The sequence below is a fragment of the Chroicocephalus ridibundus genome, chromosome 1, assembly GCF_963924245.1.
Source record: "Chroicocephalus ridibundus chromosome 1, bChrRid1.1, whole genome shotgun sequence".
Classification (NCBI taxonomy): domain Eukaryota; kingdom Metazoa; phylum Chordata; class Aves; order Charadriiformes; family Laridae; genus Chroicocephalus; species Chroicocephalus ridibundus.
In genome coordinates this window covers 198,541,414-198,559,740 of record NC_086284.1, presented here as the reverse complement: position 1 = coordinate 198,559,740, position 18,327 = coordinate 198,541,414, and the positions used below count along the sequence as shown (strand labels likewise).

At 39.1% G+C, this 18,327-nt stretch overlaps 1 protein-coding gene across 1 annotated transcript in view; it reads left to right on the top strand.

The window, feature by feature from the left end:
- Positions 1-7,802: 7,802 nt before the first annotated feature.
- The window catches only part of MOV10L1 (Mov10 like RNA helicase 1), a 34,117-nt gene continuing 23,592 nt past the window's right edge, over positions 7,803-18,327 (top strand). The window contains exons 1-4 of the mRNA XM_063326654.1: positions 7,803-7,943; positions 15,080-15,236; positions 15,632-15,744; positions 16,610-16,800. Of these exons, the coding sequence (XP_063182724.1) occupies positions 7,818-7,943; positions 15,080-15,236; positions 15,632-15,744; positions 16,610-16,800 (587 nt within the window). The 5' untranslated portion in view covers positions 7,803-7,817. The remainder of the gene's footprint in view (positions 7,944-15,079; positions 15,237-15,631; positions 15,745-16,609; positions 16,801-18,327) is intronic.

Sequence of the window (18,327 nt, the reverse complement as noted above, 5' to 3'; positions counted from 1 at the left end):
TTTAATTAACAGAACACACTAGAAAATGACTGTACTACATTCTCATAGGGCTGCTTCCAAACCAGACCAACAAATTAAAAAAGTTTAAAGTCTCTTTTTTATTTGAGTACTACCCCTTGCTTAGCATCTTAAATAAAACCTTCCTCATAGTTTACCACTTTTAGTTATTATAATAGCCAGTGATAACAATGTTCAACAATCTAGTTCCTTTTTCAAAAGAACAAAAACTACTTACAATGTAGTATTATCCTAGAACGAACTACAGATAAAAATTCAAGTATTCAAGTATCCCAACAAGCTGGGAAGTTAGACAGTTAAAGGTTAGAAATCTATCAAGAATATTATCTTCACTGTAGAACTCTTCTTTATCTTTTTCTACTAACCCTAGTTTTCTAGAGTGTTCAGATAAACCCTGCACACTTCAGTCGTGCTGACATTCATACTTACAGAACACCGTGATGACTAAACAACAAATTTTAAATCTAGCAGGCAGCAATGACATGCAATGGCCAGCGTACATTGGATTCAGTCCTCCTGCTTATTAGGCAATGAAAAAAAAAGAAAAGAATGCTTTTATCTTGAAGATGTTGGCACCTTGACAGCTGCAGCAATGACAGGGTCTTTTGTATAAACTTTAAACACTGTTGTAACCAAGACACAATTAGATCTTCAGTATTCTGAAGGGCATCACCTTTAAAGTGTGCTAGAAAAACTTTAGAACAGCACTACTTCTCAATTCGTACAGACTGTCGATTTCACTCTTCTCATAATGTCAGCCAATACTGAAAGAATATTAAAATGTTACAGTTGTTTTAATAGATTGAAACATGGAAATTAATACACCATACACAGTGCTAGACACAGCTGTAAACTGTGTTAGAAAAAGGGTAAAAAAGAGACTCTTTAGCCAATCAAAACTGTCTTAAGTAACTAAGCCCTTCTTTTCCTGGGTTCAGGGAAGAAATACCATGCAAATATTTACATTACCTGTAACATTTAAAAGACTACGGTTTAATGGAAAATGGGTAATACTTACTTTACTGGTTTGTTCTAACATAAATTAGTATAGATACAAGACAGGATCATATTTTATCCTGTTTGACCAATTTAGGGAGATCAACTTATTTTTTTCCACAAAATTGGTGAGATATTCAGGTATTTACTTGATATAATCTCTTTGAATAAAAACAATTTTAAAATTCCTGCATCACTGAACAGAGCAGGGCTCAAACCCTACAAACTTTTGTTCACAATTCCAAGTGTTGCAGCCAATATTGTACCTGAAACCCACCTCTCTCAAGCATGGCACTACAGTGTTTGCTCTGGTTATGGTGAAATTCCTTCTGCCCCCTTCCCTGTCCATTTCTTAGTATTTGCCATTTTCCTTTTTGCACAGATGTTCACCACACAATTACTGTACCCTCTGCATTTAGCATCAGTGTTAACAAAATACACTTAAACTTCACAGCTCAGTTTCTACTCTAAAAATTTTCTGGGGCCCTTATTTTACATTCCCTTAATTTCATGCTCCTGATTCCATAAAAAGTCTTGGGTCATTTTTGCGTATACACAACCACAAAGCAAGATCTGGTAGCCAGAGCCCAAGTCACAGGCCAAGACCTTATAACACTAGGTAAGGTGCAGGTGCTATACAGAGATTCCGCCCACCTCTAACGGGTGCATAGGAAATCTACACAAAGACTGTAGGAAACATAAGAATGCCAACAGAAGATTACGGGCTTCTGAAAAGGATTTACAAATTACGTGTTTTTATCCTAAGTTAGGCCAAAACATGTCAAGGAAAGAAAATCAAATAAAATCGTCAGAGACTACAAAGAACTACTTACTTCCACCACTGAAATGACCACTGAACAAGTTCAGATTGCCTGAAGCAGCTATAGCAGATACTACATCACTTCCCAGGGCTGTGCCATGCGAGCATCCCCCACGGTAACCACAAAAGACAAAAACCAGATTGACAATTATGACTGATCTGCCAAGGGACAATATGATGAAACGGTACATAAACTTGTCATAGTCCTACTTTTGTATCAGTAATGAATAAAAAAGCATTCTGTCCTGGAACAGTTTTCCTAGCACTGAACCCAGGCTCATACCCACGTTACCAAATCCAAACACAAAAGCATACAGCACCTGAAGCTCTGGTGAAATATACTTTTACCATGGCTCACCAACCCTTCCTTTTTTGATGAGTTTTTACGAGCTATGCTATCTATGCATTTTTTCACACAATATATAATTACACTATTTTAGCTCATTACCTGTATTCCTTGTTCAATATTTTCAGCTCTTTTAAATAAATCAGCTCTTTGAAGTATTTTGCTTCTCTGGAGCTGATTTCTCAACCCTTCTTTCCCAGCTCATGTCTTGGGGCATGTACTGAACCAAGAACAAAATGTAGGCCAAATAGCTTCAAAAGGATGACTTGCTCCCCTAGTATAATATAAACTTATTTGGATTTAGTCTTTCACATGAATCATCATCTGAAGAGCTTAAAAAGGTTTGATCCCTATCCATTGATACACTATCCATTGTATGCTATTAAAACATAAAATACTTCTAGTTTTATGGATGTCACAAACACATCATGTTAGCATTTTAAAGGACATCCAGACTGAATACTGGTATTTTCTGCCTTGGCCATTTTCTTGCAATAAGATTCCTGAGAAGCACAGCCTGGGAAAGGTGTTACTAACTACAGGATCTTCATGCAGGAATTTATGCATGTGTAACTACTCCCCTCCTCCAGAAAAACAATTTCTTCACCTGTCATGGTTTTGCGAACCAACACTCCTCTGCTTGCACTCCACAAAAATCTTAGTGAAAAAAATGGTAGTTAAAATGTTTTAAATCAGTGTATCTAAAAGCAGAGGCTGTCCCTCCCCTAGAACTTTTCTAAAAAGATCACTGCTATTTCTCCTCACAATAGCATCACCTCAGTTACTTCAGAGCAAGACACTGGAACCTGTGTGTAATTACTGACAACCAGAATTTCTTCTGGTCTATGAACTGTATAGAACTTTATAAAAGCATGAAACAATCTGCAATGCACTCCTAGCCATTCTTTGCCTAAATAATGCTGAGATAACCATACTAGTAGAAAATAAAAGGTTGCCAAAGACAACCGCTAGTCTAGTCTCAGAATCTCATCACAGACTACACTGCCTTTCTGCAACAGCCATAAAGTAGTTTCACATAAAAGTATACACAGCTCTGGCCTTCTTCCTGAAACTGTCTCCTGTAGCAGTCTTATGCTGCAGTTCCCATTGAAATTACTGAGATGCTGAGCTCATCAACTCAAAAACTATGCTTTGCGAAACACTATTTGATAAACAAAATTTAAAGACACCTACAGTGCATTGCACAAAGAGAAATGGTAAAAATATCAAGTGTTAATGATACGCAACAGTCAGTAAAATCTCATTTCCTCTACAGCCACAGCAGCTCCTACATTGATATGAAGACAAAAATACTATTTTTTCTGTAAAACAAGTTTACAGTGTTCTAGTGCTTATTCTGTCATTTTGAAACTGGCTGCTACTGACATTATAGCAACTCAACAGTATGCCATTTGCACATGCATACTCTCCTGTGTACTCCACTTTACCACATTGGAGAGACTCCATGCCTGACTTCTTCCCAGTGCCACACGAGAGCACTGAGAGCCCTCAGCCCCAGTGAGATGGCAGCCTGCCTGTGGGCTTTGCCTGCCTAGGCCTCCTCGCTTACAGAAACCCAGAAAACCCATCGTACAGCAGGACTGCCATTCCAGACAGCATCACCGGCCACCAACAGGCTGCCCGCACCCCTTTGCTTCAAGCTTTTTGTGGTAGCCACACAGAACACCATCTTTAAGTCTCCCCAACCCCTCCCGCCCTGAAACCCTACTGAAGGAGGTCCTCTCATCTCCGCCACTCGGCCCTACCAGGAGAGGGCCCTGTGCCGCCTCTGCAGAGGAGCCAGGGAAGCATCGGTAACGACACCCCGCCCCTCCCCGGCTCCACAGACATCGTCCCCTCACAGTGGGGGGCAGAGGCGCTTCAGAGGGCCGCCCCCTCACGGTGGGTCGGGCAGGAACGCGGCCTCCTCACACCTGGGGCGGGTTGGGGGTGGGGAGAGGGCACAGCCGGCACCTCAGCTCAGCCGGCCGCCCCCCAGGCACGCGGGGCGGCCTTTTCCACGTGACCAGGAGCGAGCAGCCTGATTGGCCGGCGGCGTCGTGGCGGGCTTGAGGCGCGGCCGGCGGAGGGGGTGCTGTGGCGGTGGTTGGTAGGGAGGTGTGTGCTGTGGGGCGGTGGGTGCTCGGTCATGCTCGGTCTCTTCGCCAAGGTGCTTTCCTACTTTTGGAGACGCGCAGGTGACAAGGAAGGAGAAGATGAGAGGTGGGAGGCCTCAGGTAGGAGCTCCTGTCCCCGTTATGGGTGTGTGGTGCCAGAGGCAGGACTTATGTGCGGCTTCAGAGCCCTGAGGGCATTGGGGGTCTTGTCCCCGATGTGAGTGGGGCTGAGTGAAGACCTGCTTCCTTAAGAAAGGAAATCAGGAAAAGAAGGCAGCTTTTTTTTGACTACTGAGCACGTGGGAGTGTTCCTAGCAGTACCTTTTTGCTAGGACAGGTTATTGTTGCTGCTTAGAGCATGGAGTGAGGTCTGAGAGGAGTGTTGTGGTGGTGGGTGAGGGATGTTTTGGCTGTTCTCTTGTACTACTGTCTTAATAAATAAACCTTATTCATCTTCCTTGGGCTGTAGAATGGAGATGATAGTGTAGCTTTGATGTTTTGAGGCTCCAAAATGGTGTACATTTAAAATGCTTTTAGTAATAGTGTTCAATGTAGCAAGAAGTGCTTTTTTGTGTTTATGAATGCAGAAAACAAAAAAGATTACTTACTGTATTAATAGTTTTGCTTGTGACTAGCTAATAATATGTTAGAAATCTAAACTATCATACTTCAGTCCAGCTTTAAGCCTGAAGGTGTAGTGCACTGCTGTTGAATGAAAGTTGGTGTGATATGTAAGTAGATACTACTTCTAATACAAAAGACTTGAAACTCATAGGTCTCTAGAGAAACAGCACCCCATCTCAGTTCAAAACTGTATTAAATGTAATATAAACAAATGTGAAGAATCAATTTCTATAGCTTGTTTAGTTTTACTGCTTTTTCAGTATAGAAATCTTAAAAGTCTTGGGTTCCACATGCAAACAATACTGAGAACTTTCTTTTGCTATGGAAAATCATGAAAACAGTTGTTGGCCCAGCGTTTTTGGGAGAAGCTGTTTAGCCTGCAGGTATTTCTTTATTTCAAATTTTTCAAGGTATTTGAATATATATATTTTTCTTCAAGTGCAGGTTCTGCACCTGAGATGAGGTAATCCTGGCCTGGCTGAACAGAGAGCTTTGGCTGGAACTCAGGGAAAGAAAAAAAAGTTTATGACCTCTGGAAGAAGGGACAGGCAACTCAGGAGGACTGCAAGGATGTTGTGAGGTTATGCAAAGAGAAAATTAAAGGGCAAAAGCACAGCTAGAACTTAATCTGGCTACTTCTGTATAAGACAATAAAAATGTTTCTATAAATATATTAACAACAAAAGGAGGGCTAAGAAGAATCTCCATCCTTTATTGGATTCAGGGGAAAATGTGATGAAGGATGAGGAAAAGGCTGAGGTACTTAATGCCTTCTTTGTCTCAGTCTTTAATAGTGAGACCAGTTGTTCTCTGGGTCCCCAGCCCCCTGAGCTGTAAGACAGGGAGCAGAGCGAAGCCCCCATAATCCAAGGGGAAATGGTTAGTGACCTGCTACGCCACTTAGACACACACAAGTCTACAGGGCTGGATGGGATCCACCAGAGGGTTCTGAGGGAGCTGGCGGAAGCGCTTACCAAGCCACTTTCCATCATTTCTCAGCAGTCCTGGCTAACTGGGGAGGTCCCAGTTGACTGGAGGTTAGCAAATGTGGTTGGATCAGATGATCTTTGAGGTCCCTTCCAACTGGTATTCTGTGATTCTAAGAAGGGCTGGAAGGAGGATCCCCAAGGGACTACAGGCCTGTCAGTCTGACTTCGATGCAGGGGAGAGTTATGGAGTAGATCATCTTCAGTGGCATCATGTGGCATCATCTTCAGTGCATCATTGCCTGACCAGGTGATCAGGCCCACTCATGGGTTTATGAAAGTCAGGTTCTGCTTGACAAACCTGATTTCCCTTTATGACAAGGTGACCTGCTTAGTGGATGAGGGAAAGGCTGCAGATGTTGTCTATGTGGACTTTAGTAAAGCCTTTCACACTGTTTCCCACAGCATTCTGCTGGAGAAACTTCCCATGGCTTGGATGGGCATATGCTTCACTGGGTAAAAAACGGTCTGGAAGGACAGGCCCAAAGAGTGGTGGTGAATGGAGTTAAATCCAGCTGGTGGCTGGTCACAAGTGGCGTTCCCCGGGGCTCAGTCCTGGGGCCGGTTCTGTTTAATAACTTTATCAGCGACCTGGACGAGGGCATCAAGTGCACCCTCAGTAAGTTTGCAGTTGACACCGAGTTGGGTGGGAGTGTTGATCTGCTTGAGGCTAGGAAGGCTCTTCAGAGGGACCTGAACAGGCTGGATCGATGGGCCGAGGCCAATGGTATGAGATTCAACGAGGCCAAGTGCCAGGTCCTAACAATCTGGACCTGGACCCTAACTTGGGTCCTAACAATCCCATGCAGAGAAGGGACGGACTGTAAATTCCCTGACAAGGGGCAGAAGGCCCTTCAAGCCTTCAATGGAATGCCTCAAACACTCGCAAGGAAATCAATAATGCAGGCCTGGCCTTCAAAGAACTGATAAGGCTAACACTTCTGGCGCCTGGAAGTGTGGGAGAACTGTCTTGTGAAGACAGGACAGTTCTGCCACTCGTGTGGTGAGCTTGCTAGTTCTCAGTTCTCAAGGCCATTGTGTCCGATGAGTGACCTCTGCTTCATTATCCACAAAACGCATATGAAAGCGCACAGCCCTGCATATGCTAATGAAGATTGTAGAGATCATGCTAAACATCTATGACTATGGCACTCGTCTCTCCACCCAAATCATGCTACACGTCACCTGGGAGAAGGGAGAAACCTGAGACAAGGCTGTCCTCAGCAAGGGGGGTGGACCATGCTGATTCAGCAAACATAAAAGGGGAAAATAAGTGCCCCTAGGGGAAACAAAGAAGAAACAATAGAAGAAGACAGTGCCTGGGAAGATTCCCTGAAAAAGACGCTGGAACCAGGACTGGTGATCTCTTTATCTCTGTCTTTTTCTCTGTCTTTTCCTTTCTCTATCCCTCAGTTTCTCTTTTCTCTTAGAATTGTTAAGTAACGGTTAAAGTTGTTAAGTAATGACCTTAAGTACGACCTTAAGTACTGCTTGACATAAGTTGTCCTATACCTGCTGTTAAGTAACTCAATGCATACCTCACCACTTGCCATAATTTGTTATATACCTAACCAGTTATCGTGGACTTGTTAAGACCTATACTAACCATTTTGGTAAGCTAATAAATGTTTCTATATGGACCTTGAGATTTATCTCACCTTAGTCTGCACCATTGAGAATTTACGAATCTGAAGTCACTTACCCTCCCTCTTTACTGGGAGTGGGATGTAACAACAAGAGAATGACTTTTTGATAGAAGGAACAGCACACTTTTTGTAGCTTCATTACTTGTTGCATGTTTTTCTAAACAAGTAATTTGTCTTTATGTCAACCCTTTTCCTCTGAATGCAGATGATAAAGAATTAAAAACTGTACAAGGAATAGTGACAAGATTTTGCCATGATTATGGGATGATAGATGACATGATAATCTTCACAAAGGATGCTGTGACAAAAAATATGCTGCTGTCTGTTGGACAGGAAGTTACTGCCACTGTTGAAGAGGATAAAACATCGGGTGGCCTGAAGGCCATCAGGGTAAGAGATGAAGATAAATAGTGGTCTCACTTTCTCTGTAAATTCTTTGAGACTTTCTTTTGGAAGTTACTATTATTTTCACCTCCCAAATTCTACAAAATAGGAGAAATTGCCAGCCCTTCACCTAGTGGGGATAAGTTGTTTGGGTTTTATTATTATTATTTTATTCCAGCTCCTTTAAAATGTTGTTCCTTTGATACTGATTCTCTGAATATAAGTCTAGATGTAGTGAATATGAAACCATTGGTTGAGATAATTGCATCAGAATTTGTTTAATCATACCTAGTTATAATCTCTGTGTATTAACTTCTTTTGAGCTTCAAAGTCAATTTTATGTTACTGTTATATGAATGGAAATATTGTTATATGAAGAAAATAAAAACAGGGGCTGCGAGTTTACTCTTTTTGCACAGAATTGAATAAAAACCTAAATTTCAAAACTTACTGTTGTAAAGCATCAGCAACTTAATGTAATGGAGAGTTATAAAAATGGAGATTTCAGTACCTTTCTTGCTTAACACTTCATTTGTATAACTAAGCTTGAAGTAGGTTTACATTGTTGCAACTTTAAACTGCTGTAATTTTTTTAATTGTATAGGCTCCGCTCTTAGGTGTCTCTGATAATCTGGCTGAGAAGCTGAGCCAAGTGGCCCTTCTCCATTTAGGTATTACGTAAATATCACTGGTGCTTCAAAGAATTACAGCAGTGCTGAAGCAGTTGATAACCATGTAGTACAGAATCCACCTTCTTGGCTTGTATCTGCTTGGCTTAACTGCATTATACTTTAAGTACAGCTCTAGATTAGTGTACTTCATCTAATAAACACACCCTGACCAAAAGTCTGAGCGAAAGCTTAAGCTGCTTGTATAGAGCAAATCACAGGGTAACTAGGTTAAAAAGTTAACTTGAGCTTTCTAGTAAATGGGTGTTTTATAATTAAGCATCGTTCCCATCTATAAAGAATGTAATCAGACAACATAGTGGCTTCAGGGATCGTGTTTCAGATAATAAGAAGGTAATAATTAGCCAAAGTATTCTAATGTATCTAGTAATCTTATTAGTAAAGTTCTGATATGCAGGTTTAATAAAAATGTAAATTACCAGATTGAAGAATTTGTTATTACTGTGTTAAATTAGCAAATGATACATAAATTGGGGAAAGAAGGCCAGAATCCTACATTGATTAGCATATAGCGTTCCTGATTCCTCATGCCTGCCTTTCGTGCACCATCCTTATTTTGGTACTTCAGAGACATTTTGGTCAGTTGCCATCAGTGTCCAGACATAACCAGCTGTCATATGGAAGCGAGTTTATACTATTTTGACATGTTTGGTAATTCTGTTGGTACCAAGTGGCATATATTAATAGAGTAAATTACAGTTCATAACTGAAACTGCTAGTGTGTTTGTGGTAATGTACTGTACGCTTTTCAGAATTAGTCTGTTGACCAATCCTGAAACTGTTCATACTAATGGTAAGTAGAAACATACCTTTCAAAATACTTCCATCTGTCACGATGGGATTAGTCCTTATTTATGTTTCTCTTCTGTCAAATATGGGTCTTCTCTTGATGATAAACTTGAGCAGTTGAAGCGATACTGGATTTTTCTGTGCACTTTTTTGGAAAAGAGTTTCATGGCTTTTAAGTAAGGGTCTGAATATCAGCAGAGGCATTGGCATGCCTATGGAAAGCAAGATTGTATGGTGTACTCTCTTTCTTGCTCCCTATCTCCCTCAACATTTGAGGAACTGACCCATCTGTTTTAATTTTTGAGCTGTCTGAAGGTCAGGCTAACTCAAACTACCGAACGCTTGGAAATTCAGGGGGTCACGTATGTGAGGCTTCTACAATGTATCTGTGATGTACAGGATATGTAATTGCTAGAGTGTCATTGCTGCGTAAAACATCTAATTAAAATTGAGAAAAGGATGCGTATTGTGGAGGGCATGTGTTGTATGTACATAAAGGTCACATACACATCTGTAACTGGAAGTATATAAAAATTTTAACACTGCCTGTTGATGATACTTAGGTTTTGAAGAGCTGCACTTAAGGCCAGTAGAGTCTCCGTAAAGAAAGACCTGATACCATGCTTTGTGAGTGGCCACGTGAGAGGTTTAGTACAATACAGTTCCATTCACTGGAATGCTCTTCCTTTTAGTATAACTGTGTGGATGAAGGGGAAGTGAAGGTTTGTCTTTGCCGTGAGAAACAGTTGCCTCCTGTAAAACACGTGTTAGTACAGGTGTTAGTCTAGAAAGTTACTTTATTATACTTCTTACCTTTTTTGCCTTGAATTTAAAAATCTCTCTAGCATTCAAAACTCTAACTTCATCAGCCACTTTAGCTGTTAATCTTAGGGAAAGATCTTTATCTAATTAACCTATAAATAGGAAACCAATTGAAACATGCTGGATGCCTGCTGAAAGCCTGTTTTGTAATCATTATTCGTCAATAATAAATATGCTTTTAATCTGAACATGGTAGTAGTCCATGAGATTTACTAATAGGTAAGACAGGTTTTCTGGCTGAAATAATGACTTGCATATGATAAACTTCTCCCTAGAGGCTGTACTTGAGCTTAAAATAAATGCAGACCTCTGAGAAACTTTTTTCCTCCAATGGTTGAATTGGCAGTAACTGTACTGTGTCTGATAAAATGAAGTTGATTAAAAATGTGGAGTAGACAGAAAATAAAAATACTAGAAGGCTAACTTGATTTGTGTTTTACTCTGTGGAACGTTTGGGGGTTTAGGTGTATTTTTATATATTCGTGAAATCTGTAATCAACTGAGGAATTGCAGTAGAATTACTTGTTCGGACTCTTTTCAAGCTCTGTTGCTGGTTTGGTAGTAACTGAGGATATCATGAAAACTATTTCTGAAATGTTCATGGTTAATAATCAACGGGGTGGTTTTTTTTAATCTGGGTTTGTTAGGCATCTGTTTCTTAATTCTTTATTTCAAGAATATTTAAAATGTTGCACACTTCCATTTTTCTCTCTTCTGTCCTTTAACTCAAAATAGCAACGAGAACAATTTCTGAAGGCTAAAGTAAATAAGATGTTTCATATTAAAGATTAGAACTATGTAAGAGACCAACACTAAGTCATAAAATGAATTCCAGTTACGTGCAAAATTTTGAGGGGAGTTTTTCTTAACAAATCCATTTAATTTTGAAACCAAAGCAGTTTTATTTATAAAATAAAACTGAAGAAAGAATATTAGTGGGGGGAGGGTTTTATTCTATGATCTGAAATTAAACGTAGAGGAAAAGTGAAACATAAGTCTTATTTCTAAAATATTACCAGCTGTAGTGCTATTAAAAACCTAGTGTTTTGTAAGATAACCTTCGATCTCCTCTCTCTCTCTCTTTTTTTTTTTTCTTTTTTTTTTTTTCTTTTCCTTACATGAAAACTAAATATTGGAAGTCCAGCACGCAATTTCAGTGCTGGTTGATAAAATAGTACTCACACACACAGCCAAAAAATAAATTAGTTTAAATCTTCTTTCTCCTTCCTTGTTGTTCTTCTGACTGACAGCTTTGACAATACTATTGAAATATTGTCATCATTCTAAAATACATAAACCTGGTAACTGAGAAACTGCATAAGGATCTCCAGAACAACTAGGATTGTTTAGCAATTATGGGGTTTGTTTCTGTATGTGCTAGATAATGGCCTTTTCAAAAGTTTGAGATGAACATAATGATTTGTCATGTTCCTGTTTGTGACGAGTCATAAATCCTACAGGCATCTCAGAAGATCTTTTCTGGCAATGTAGTTTTTAACTGGGTGAGTAGCTTAAAGTCAAGCTTGTGCCAAAAGCTGAGTGACTCTATAGAAAGTCAAAGTCCAAGGGCAATCTTGGTTCAATAAGCAAAGCTTATTTCTTCAATGTATGCAGTAATCTCTGAGCTCTTGCAAATAAAAAGGAAAATTGTATAACTGCTCTTTCCAAAGATGGGAGTGCCAGGGCGAGAGTGCATCAAAGTTACTGCTGAGCAAGAATAGCCGTGATTATAATGGGCTTCCTGCGTACAGAGTCTGGGGTTCCCACTTTGGGTCCCAAGATTTTGTCTGTGTTACTGATGTAAAATATCTGATTTCAGAGGAACAGCACTAGTCTTCCGTCTCCAAAGGGTCTGTTATACGTACTTGGATAAAAACTAAACTCACTCTGTGATAAATCTGAAATTACTTTCTATGTAGTGGCACAAACTTGAGATGCCCTGAGAGTTTGCTGAGAACAGCCAACAGCATTTCAATCATAGTCTTCTTTTGGGCAGAGGGAAGGAAGTAAGTCTCTTTTCAGTCCCCTAGGCAGAGGAAAAAAATTAGATAAAAGGTAAATTTACTACTCCTCTGTTGAACAGTGTAATTGCTTATTCAGATGCTATCCTATGGCCTATTCTAAGCCATACAAATTGCTTATAAGAAAGTTTGATATTCTCAGGTTTTCTTGGTGAATGTGAAGATATAGTTGTCACACTGGAGCAAAATATAGGGGTTTCTTCATTTTTTCTATTTTTTTTTTTACAGTGAGTTTTCATGTCATTGAAAGGAATACCATGTAATAATAGTTCTTCTAATGCAATATAACAATTTTGACTAAAAAATACAGTTTAACTGCAATGTGTGCAAACTCTAGAGTACAGGTAGATGTAAGCTATTTATTACTATCTTAAATGGTAATATTCATTGTGTTCAACAGAATCATAGAGAAATTGGGATCATAGCATAATTCAGATTGGACCAGACTTCAGGAGCTCTCTAGTCCAACCTCCTGCTCAAAGCAGGGTCAGCTTGTGGTCAGTTCGAGGTTACTCAGGGCTTTATCCAGTCAGGTCATGAAAACCTGCAAGGATGGAGAGAGACTGCACAGCCTCTCTGGGCAACTTCTTCCAATGCTGACTGTCCTCGTGGTGAAAAAGTTTTTCATTATATCCAGCCTGAAGTGTTCTTGTTTCAGTTTATGCCCACAATGAAGGCTCTGTGTTCCTGATCACCTCTCCTTAGGTAGTTGGGGGCTGCTGAAGCCAGGCTGGACAAGCCCATCTCTGTCAGCTTCTCATCCCAGCCTAACTTCTCCAGCACCCAGCCACCAAAGTGACCCTACACTGAACTTGTACAGTTAATTGATGTCTTTCTTGTACTGGGGAGGCCAAAACTACACTCAGTATCATAGATGTCATCTTAAAAGTGCTGAATAAAGAGGGATAACCACTTCCCTTAACTGGCTTTCAGTGTCATAGTTTATTTTGTAAGCTTTCTGAAATAAATGGATTTAGACTTGCCATTAGTCTAGTCTAGATTAGTACATCTGTTGTTGGGGTTACATTTCAGTTGTGTAAACAGTATAGTGTTAAAAGTGAACAGTCACCGCAATGGAGTGCGCTGGGATAAGATCACCAGTCCTGCTGTTAGCTCCATAATGGCTATATATGCCACCAGGTACATAGGTGTCCTTGTCCTAGCCAAAGATGAGTCTCCCTGCATAAACACTGTGTAAATTCTCAACAAGTACTTTCATGTGGAATTTGTTACCAGTTCCTTTGCTAAGGAAGTCTCAATTGTAAGAGAAGCCAACTCACAGGCTAGTTCTGGTAGTTTCCCTCACTGGTTTTTATTTTGTGATGATGCCTTGGCATCTGGCATGGGATCCATGTGATCGAGACAAATCAGTTAAGGTTCAAACTGTTTCTTTTTGCTTTGTAACTTTTGCGTTCTTTGTGAAAATTGTGCCTCGAAGAAGTGCCACACAAAGGTACTAATAGCATTTAACAAGTGTAAAAGTCTTCTTAATATTTATGAAAAGTGTGGCTGTAGGAGGACTGTTTTCCATCTGTGCATGAATGCTGATCTGTAAGAGAAAAATGGCACTGTATAGTCTTTTGTCAGTATATTACTTTTTTCACATTATACATCAAGAAAGTACTTTTTATTCAGAGTTTCTAATCTTCATGTGGAAGTGAAAACACTAGAGCTAACTGTTTTGGTTTTTTTTTGTTTTGTTTTCTGTCCAGTTACGGTTACTAGTTACTCCCTTATCTGATTTATTCTAGTTTTCCACTCACTTTCTTTACTCTGTTTGTGACTTTTTAAACACTTGTCTTTCTGAAATAAGCTGTTTGTTTCATGATCTGACACTACAGTTGATAGAAAAAGTTGTCCACGGGCATTTCATTCATTGTACTTGATCACTGCAGAGATACCTTGCACACATTCTTCATGCGTTGCTAGATCCTTATCCTCATAAGCCTCAGTAAAGAATTTCGTCTCTCTTTTTCTCCTGCTTTATTGCACAATGTAGTTTCTCTACATACCATCTGAAGTCAGCAGTTCTTGCTTAATGGTAACAAGTGTTTCTGTCCAGTGCATTGACGTTGTTACTGGCCTTGACATTCCTTGTAGAGAGCAAGGAATCTCTGAAGAACAAGTATTTGAACTGCAGAGTGAAGACTCCTGAACCTATGACCCATGGCCCTTTGGGAGCAAGGAAGAGAACGCACAGTTCTAGGAATTCTAGTAATTAAGAGCTGAGATGCTGTATCCTTGCCCCAGCATTAGCTGGGGCGGGGGGGGAAATAGTTTGTATACATTGATAGTTTGTAGCTTGTGTTCTGCAGTGGGCTCTTCAAGCAAGTTAACTTACATTTGAGGTGCTGAGACAGAAGGGCAGTCTGAAATACATATAGTGTTTATAAAAAGCATCTTGAAAACATTTTTTTGGCTTTTGGAAATAGTGATGTTCTAGTTCCACTTGTGTACAATCAGATTGCTGGGAGGGGTCCTCTTATCAAAATTAAGACACTTCTTAAGTAGACCTGAAGCAAGGGGAGCATGAGAAAGATTTGACAAATGAATATGTAATTAGAGGAGTTGTCAGTGTTTCAGCATACAGTAGACTTCTTAGAAGAGAAATTACTTACTGTTCACTAGTTATGTTTTTTGTGTACAAAAATGAACAGCCACAGTGAGTACAGAATTGTCTAATAAGGAGCTTGACTTCCATAAGCAGTTGAAATTAACTTCCACATTTCATGTGGAAATTCTGATATTTATTGTAGGAATATATGTTTAATGTATAATTCTAAGTATCAGCAGTTTAAATGTTGGTTTTTTGTATTAATAGGTAAACGCCATCCAGAATACATGGGAAGACTCCAGTGCTACTTGTGGTGCTTCTGAACTAAATATGAAAGTATTAATTGGCAATATTACCTCTCTCTCTAAGGATGGTGGCTATATTAATGAGAATACTTTTTTTGCAATGGAAGATGTCTGTGAAGGTGTGTAGGGGCTTTCTTGTTTGGTCTTCCTTAATTATACATACAATAGAAATATCTTCTCATAAACTTTAATCCACATCCCAAATAAGCTCTAATAAAGTGTATGTAGTGAAACAAACATAGTGATTCGGGTGAAGAAAGCTACCTGTTCACGCGCCCTGAGCATAACTTGCATGCGGTCGTGTAAGCATAGGTGTATTTTCCCACTAGCATCTCTTAGGTAGTTAGTTATAACTTACTGGGGAAAGAACTGCGATGATAAGCTTGAACTCGGTGGATGTGAATAATGCATTGTTCTGTCTGGGTATTGTATTCAAGTTAAACTAGTTCTGTATGGGAATAATGCGAATCTTATCAGTAGCAATTAAACTTAAGAAATGTTCTGTTTTACACAGGTTTCACACCTTGTGAAGGTGACTGGGTGGAAGCGAAATATTTTATTAACTCGACAACATGGAACAGTGAAGCGGTTGCTGTAAAACCTTTGAGATATAAGCGAGTAGACAAGGTAAATGTTCTGCACATTGTTTTTGGCAAGAGGAATCTTGTGTGAAGTGGGGTTTTGAAGGTGATTTTTAAGTTGCTAGTATAGGTAGGTCGTCTATAATACAACTTTAATTAAATGATAAAACATCAACTCATCCATTTGTAGGATTATTTTCAAAATAACAAAGCTTTTTGAAATAGCATACACATTTTGTTTAGAACAGGAAGAGTAACTAACTTATTTACTGGCTATCAGTTTTTGATTTGGATGCTTACTGTTGTTTTAGTTACATGGGTTGTAATGATAATGTGTGGATTTTCAAACTTTTTTACAGAAGTAATGGCTGGAATTTATTATGTTTAATTTATCCAAGTGTTTTGGCTTAAGAACAACTGTTGTCACCGCCCCCCCCCCCTTTTTCTTTTATTTTAATGAAAATATTTGTTCCCTCTCAGAATACATATATTAGGTTTGTGGTTTATTGTATTTGCCTTAACTGTATATCTTGAATAATATTTGCATGTCAAGCACAGGAAAAAAAAATTCTTCTCTTGTGACTGCTAGTATTGAAGTATAAATTAGATAAGTTGGTAAGTCACAAGACAGGTATCATAATTAAGTAAAATGTACATATTGCGGTATGCATTTAAGTAAAACCTAATGCTTATCTGAAGTACTTGTGTTTCTTTACATTTTTAAATCGGAAGACAAGCACCGTGTTTCTAGGTTAGAGCTGTATGTTTACCTCCCATGAATAACTGAAACTTCAGAATGCAGCTCTTGTTAATGCTAGATTGATTGTTGCAGGAAAAAACAATGCAATAGTAGTGTGCCTATTAGCTTAAACAGGTAATATCAAGTAACACTGAATAACAAACTGTTACAGGTTCGCATTTCCAGCATCTGTGGAAGAAGCGGTACAGTAGATGACAGTATATTTTTCACTTTGGATTCATTGAGACTTCCTGATGGCTATTCACCTTGTAGACATGATCTAGTGAACACGATTGTGGTGGAGAGCAATCAGTCGTGTTATATTTGGAGAGCTCTCTGCTTGGTGCCAGTCAGCCAGAACGGGTAATATTCATTCTTTCATTCTCTTTCCACTTAATAACCACTGGAGATAAATAGTAATTATGCAGCTTAAATTTTGATGCTTCTATTAAGCAAGAAATACTGTGAATTCTTCACTAGTTGACTAGAAGGCATGATAGATCATTGTAAAGATCAGAGCATGTTATGATTTGGCCCTTACTTTTTCTTCCTTTACAGAAGGTGGGGACATCTGTTCTTACTGGAGAAGCAAAACTAGTAGCAGCTGAGCTCAGGGATATTGCTAGGGAAGGAAGGAATTTAACATGCTTTTGTTATAAAAATGCCAAGCTCATGCTCTTACTTTGTGTTTCCTCTAGTCTGTGGTCTTCTAATGAGGATTTTACTGTTTGAAAACCATTCACTAGCACAAACTAGCGCTTTAGATGGCATATGTGATGTGAGGAGGCTCTAGACAGATTGAAGAAAAGGTTGGAAAAAGTAGATGATGTTCAGTATGGAGAAGAAGCAAAATTTTGTGAAATAATCAACTACATAAATGTAGAATGGGCAACAGCTAGTCATAGTTGTTCTGCAGCAATGATCCGGAGTTTGACTTGTGAGTTTGTCCTGTGAGAAAGACAAATACTGCCCAAATGTATATAAATAGGGCTATTGCCTGTAAAATCTGTCATTCTCAGTGCTAACAAGGCCTTGGTAGAGCTACCAACTCTGATTCTACAGGCCAAAATTAAGCTGTTGACCAATTGGAAAGTCCAAAGGAGAACAAAAAGAAAATTCTGATACCCCTCAAACAGTCTTTGGGAGAAATTGCCTTGTTCAATCTCTAGGAAACATAGCTAAGGGTGGCACATATGTCTTCAAAGGAACTATGAAGAATGGAATAAGCTCTTTTCACAGGAGATAATGGATATAATAGATTTAAATTGTACCTAGTTGAAGCTTGAAGTGTTTATAACGCTTTGCACAACAGTACAATTTGTTCACTTATTTTTCAGATGGACCTATTTTTAATGATGGATTTTATACAGAAAATTATTACTGTAGCCAAGTTACAAAAGTAGACCTTAGGGTTAATTTTTCAGTTTTAGTGTATTTCCTACCATATCAAAAAATTGAGGCATCTTAAGCTGCAGTGGGAGACATCTAGTGGGCTTTGCTAGTAAATTGATGTTCCTAATAAAGAACAGCTGCAGTCCTCTTCTACTTCATTATATTAGGTAATTTAGGAATACTTAGGGTGTGTAAATATTGGTGAGATTATTAAAATATTTCCAAGTTATTTTCATGCCAGAAAGTATCTGACTGAATAGTTTCTTAATTGTAGAATAGAAACAATTTTTTAAATGGTTTCTACAGGTAGCTGACACTGAGAGGTTAGAGCTTGGGTCACGGTCTCAGACAGGGAAGAGCACAGGACTTTGGTTTCATAGGCATTTTTTATCAGTTGTATGTGTGATAGTAGTTTTTAAGGGTGCTCTTTGTTTTTCAGCTTTTTTAATTTTTTTTTCAGTTTGCTGCTTTCAGATTGTAGCAGTAAGCAGAAGACAT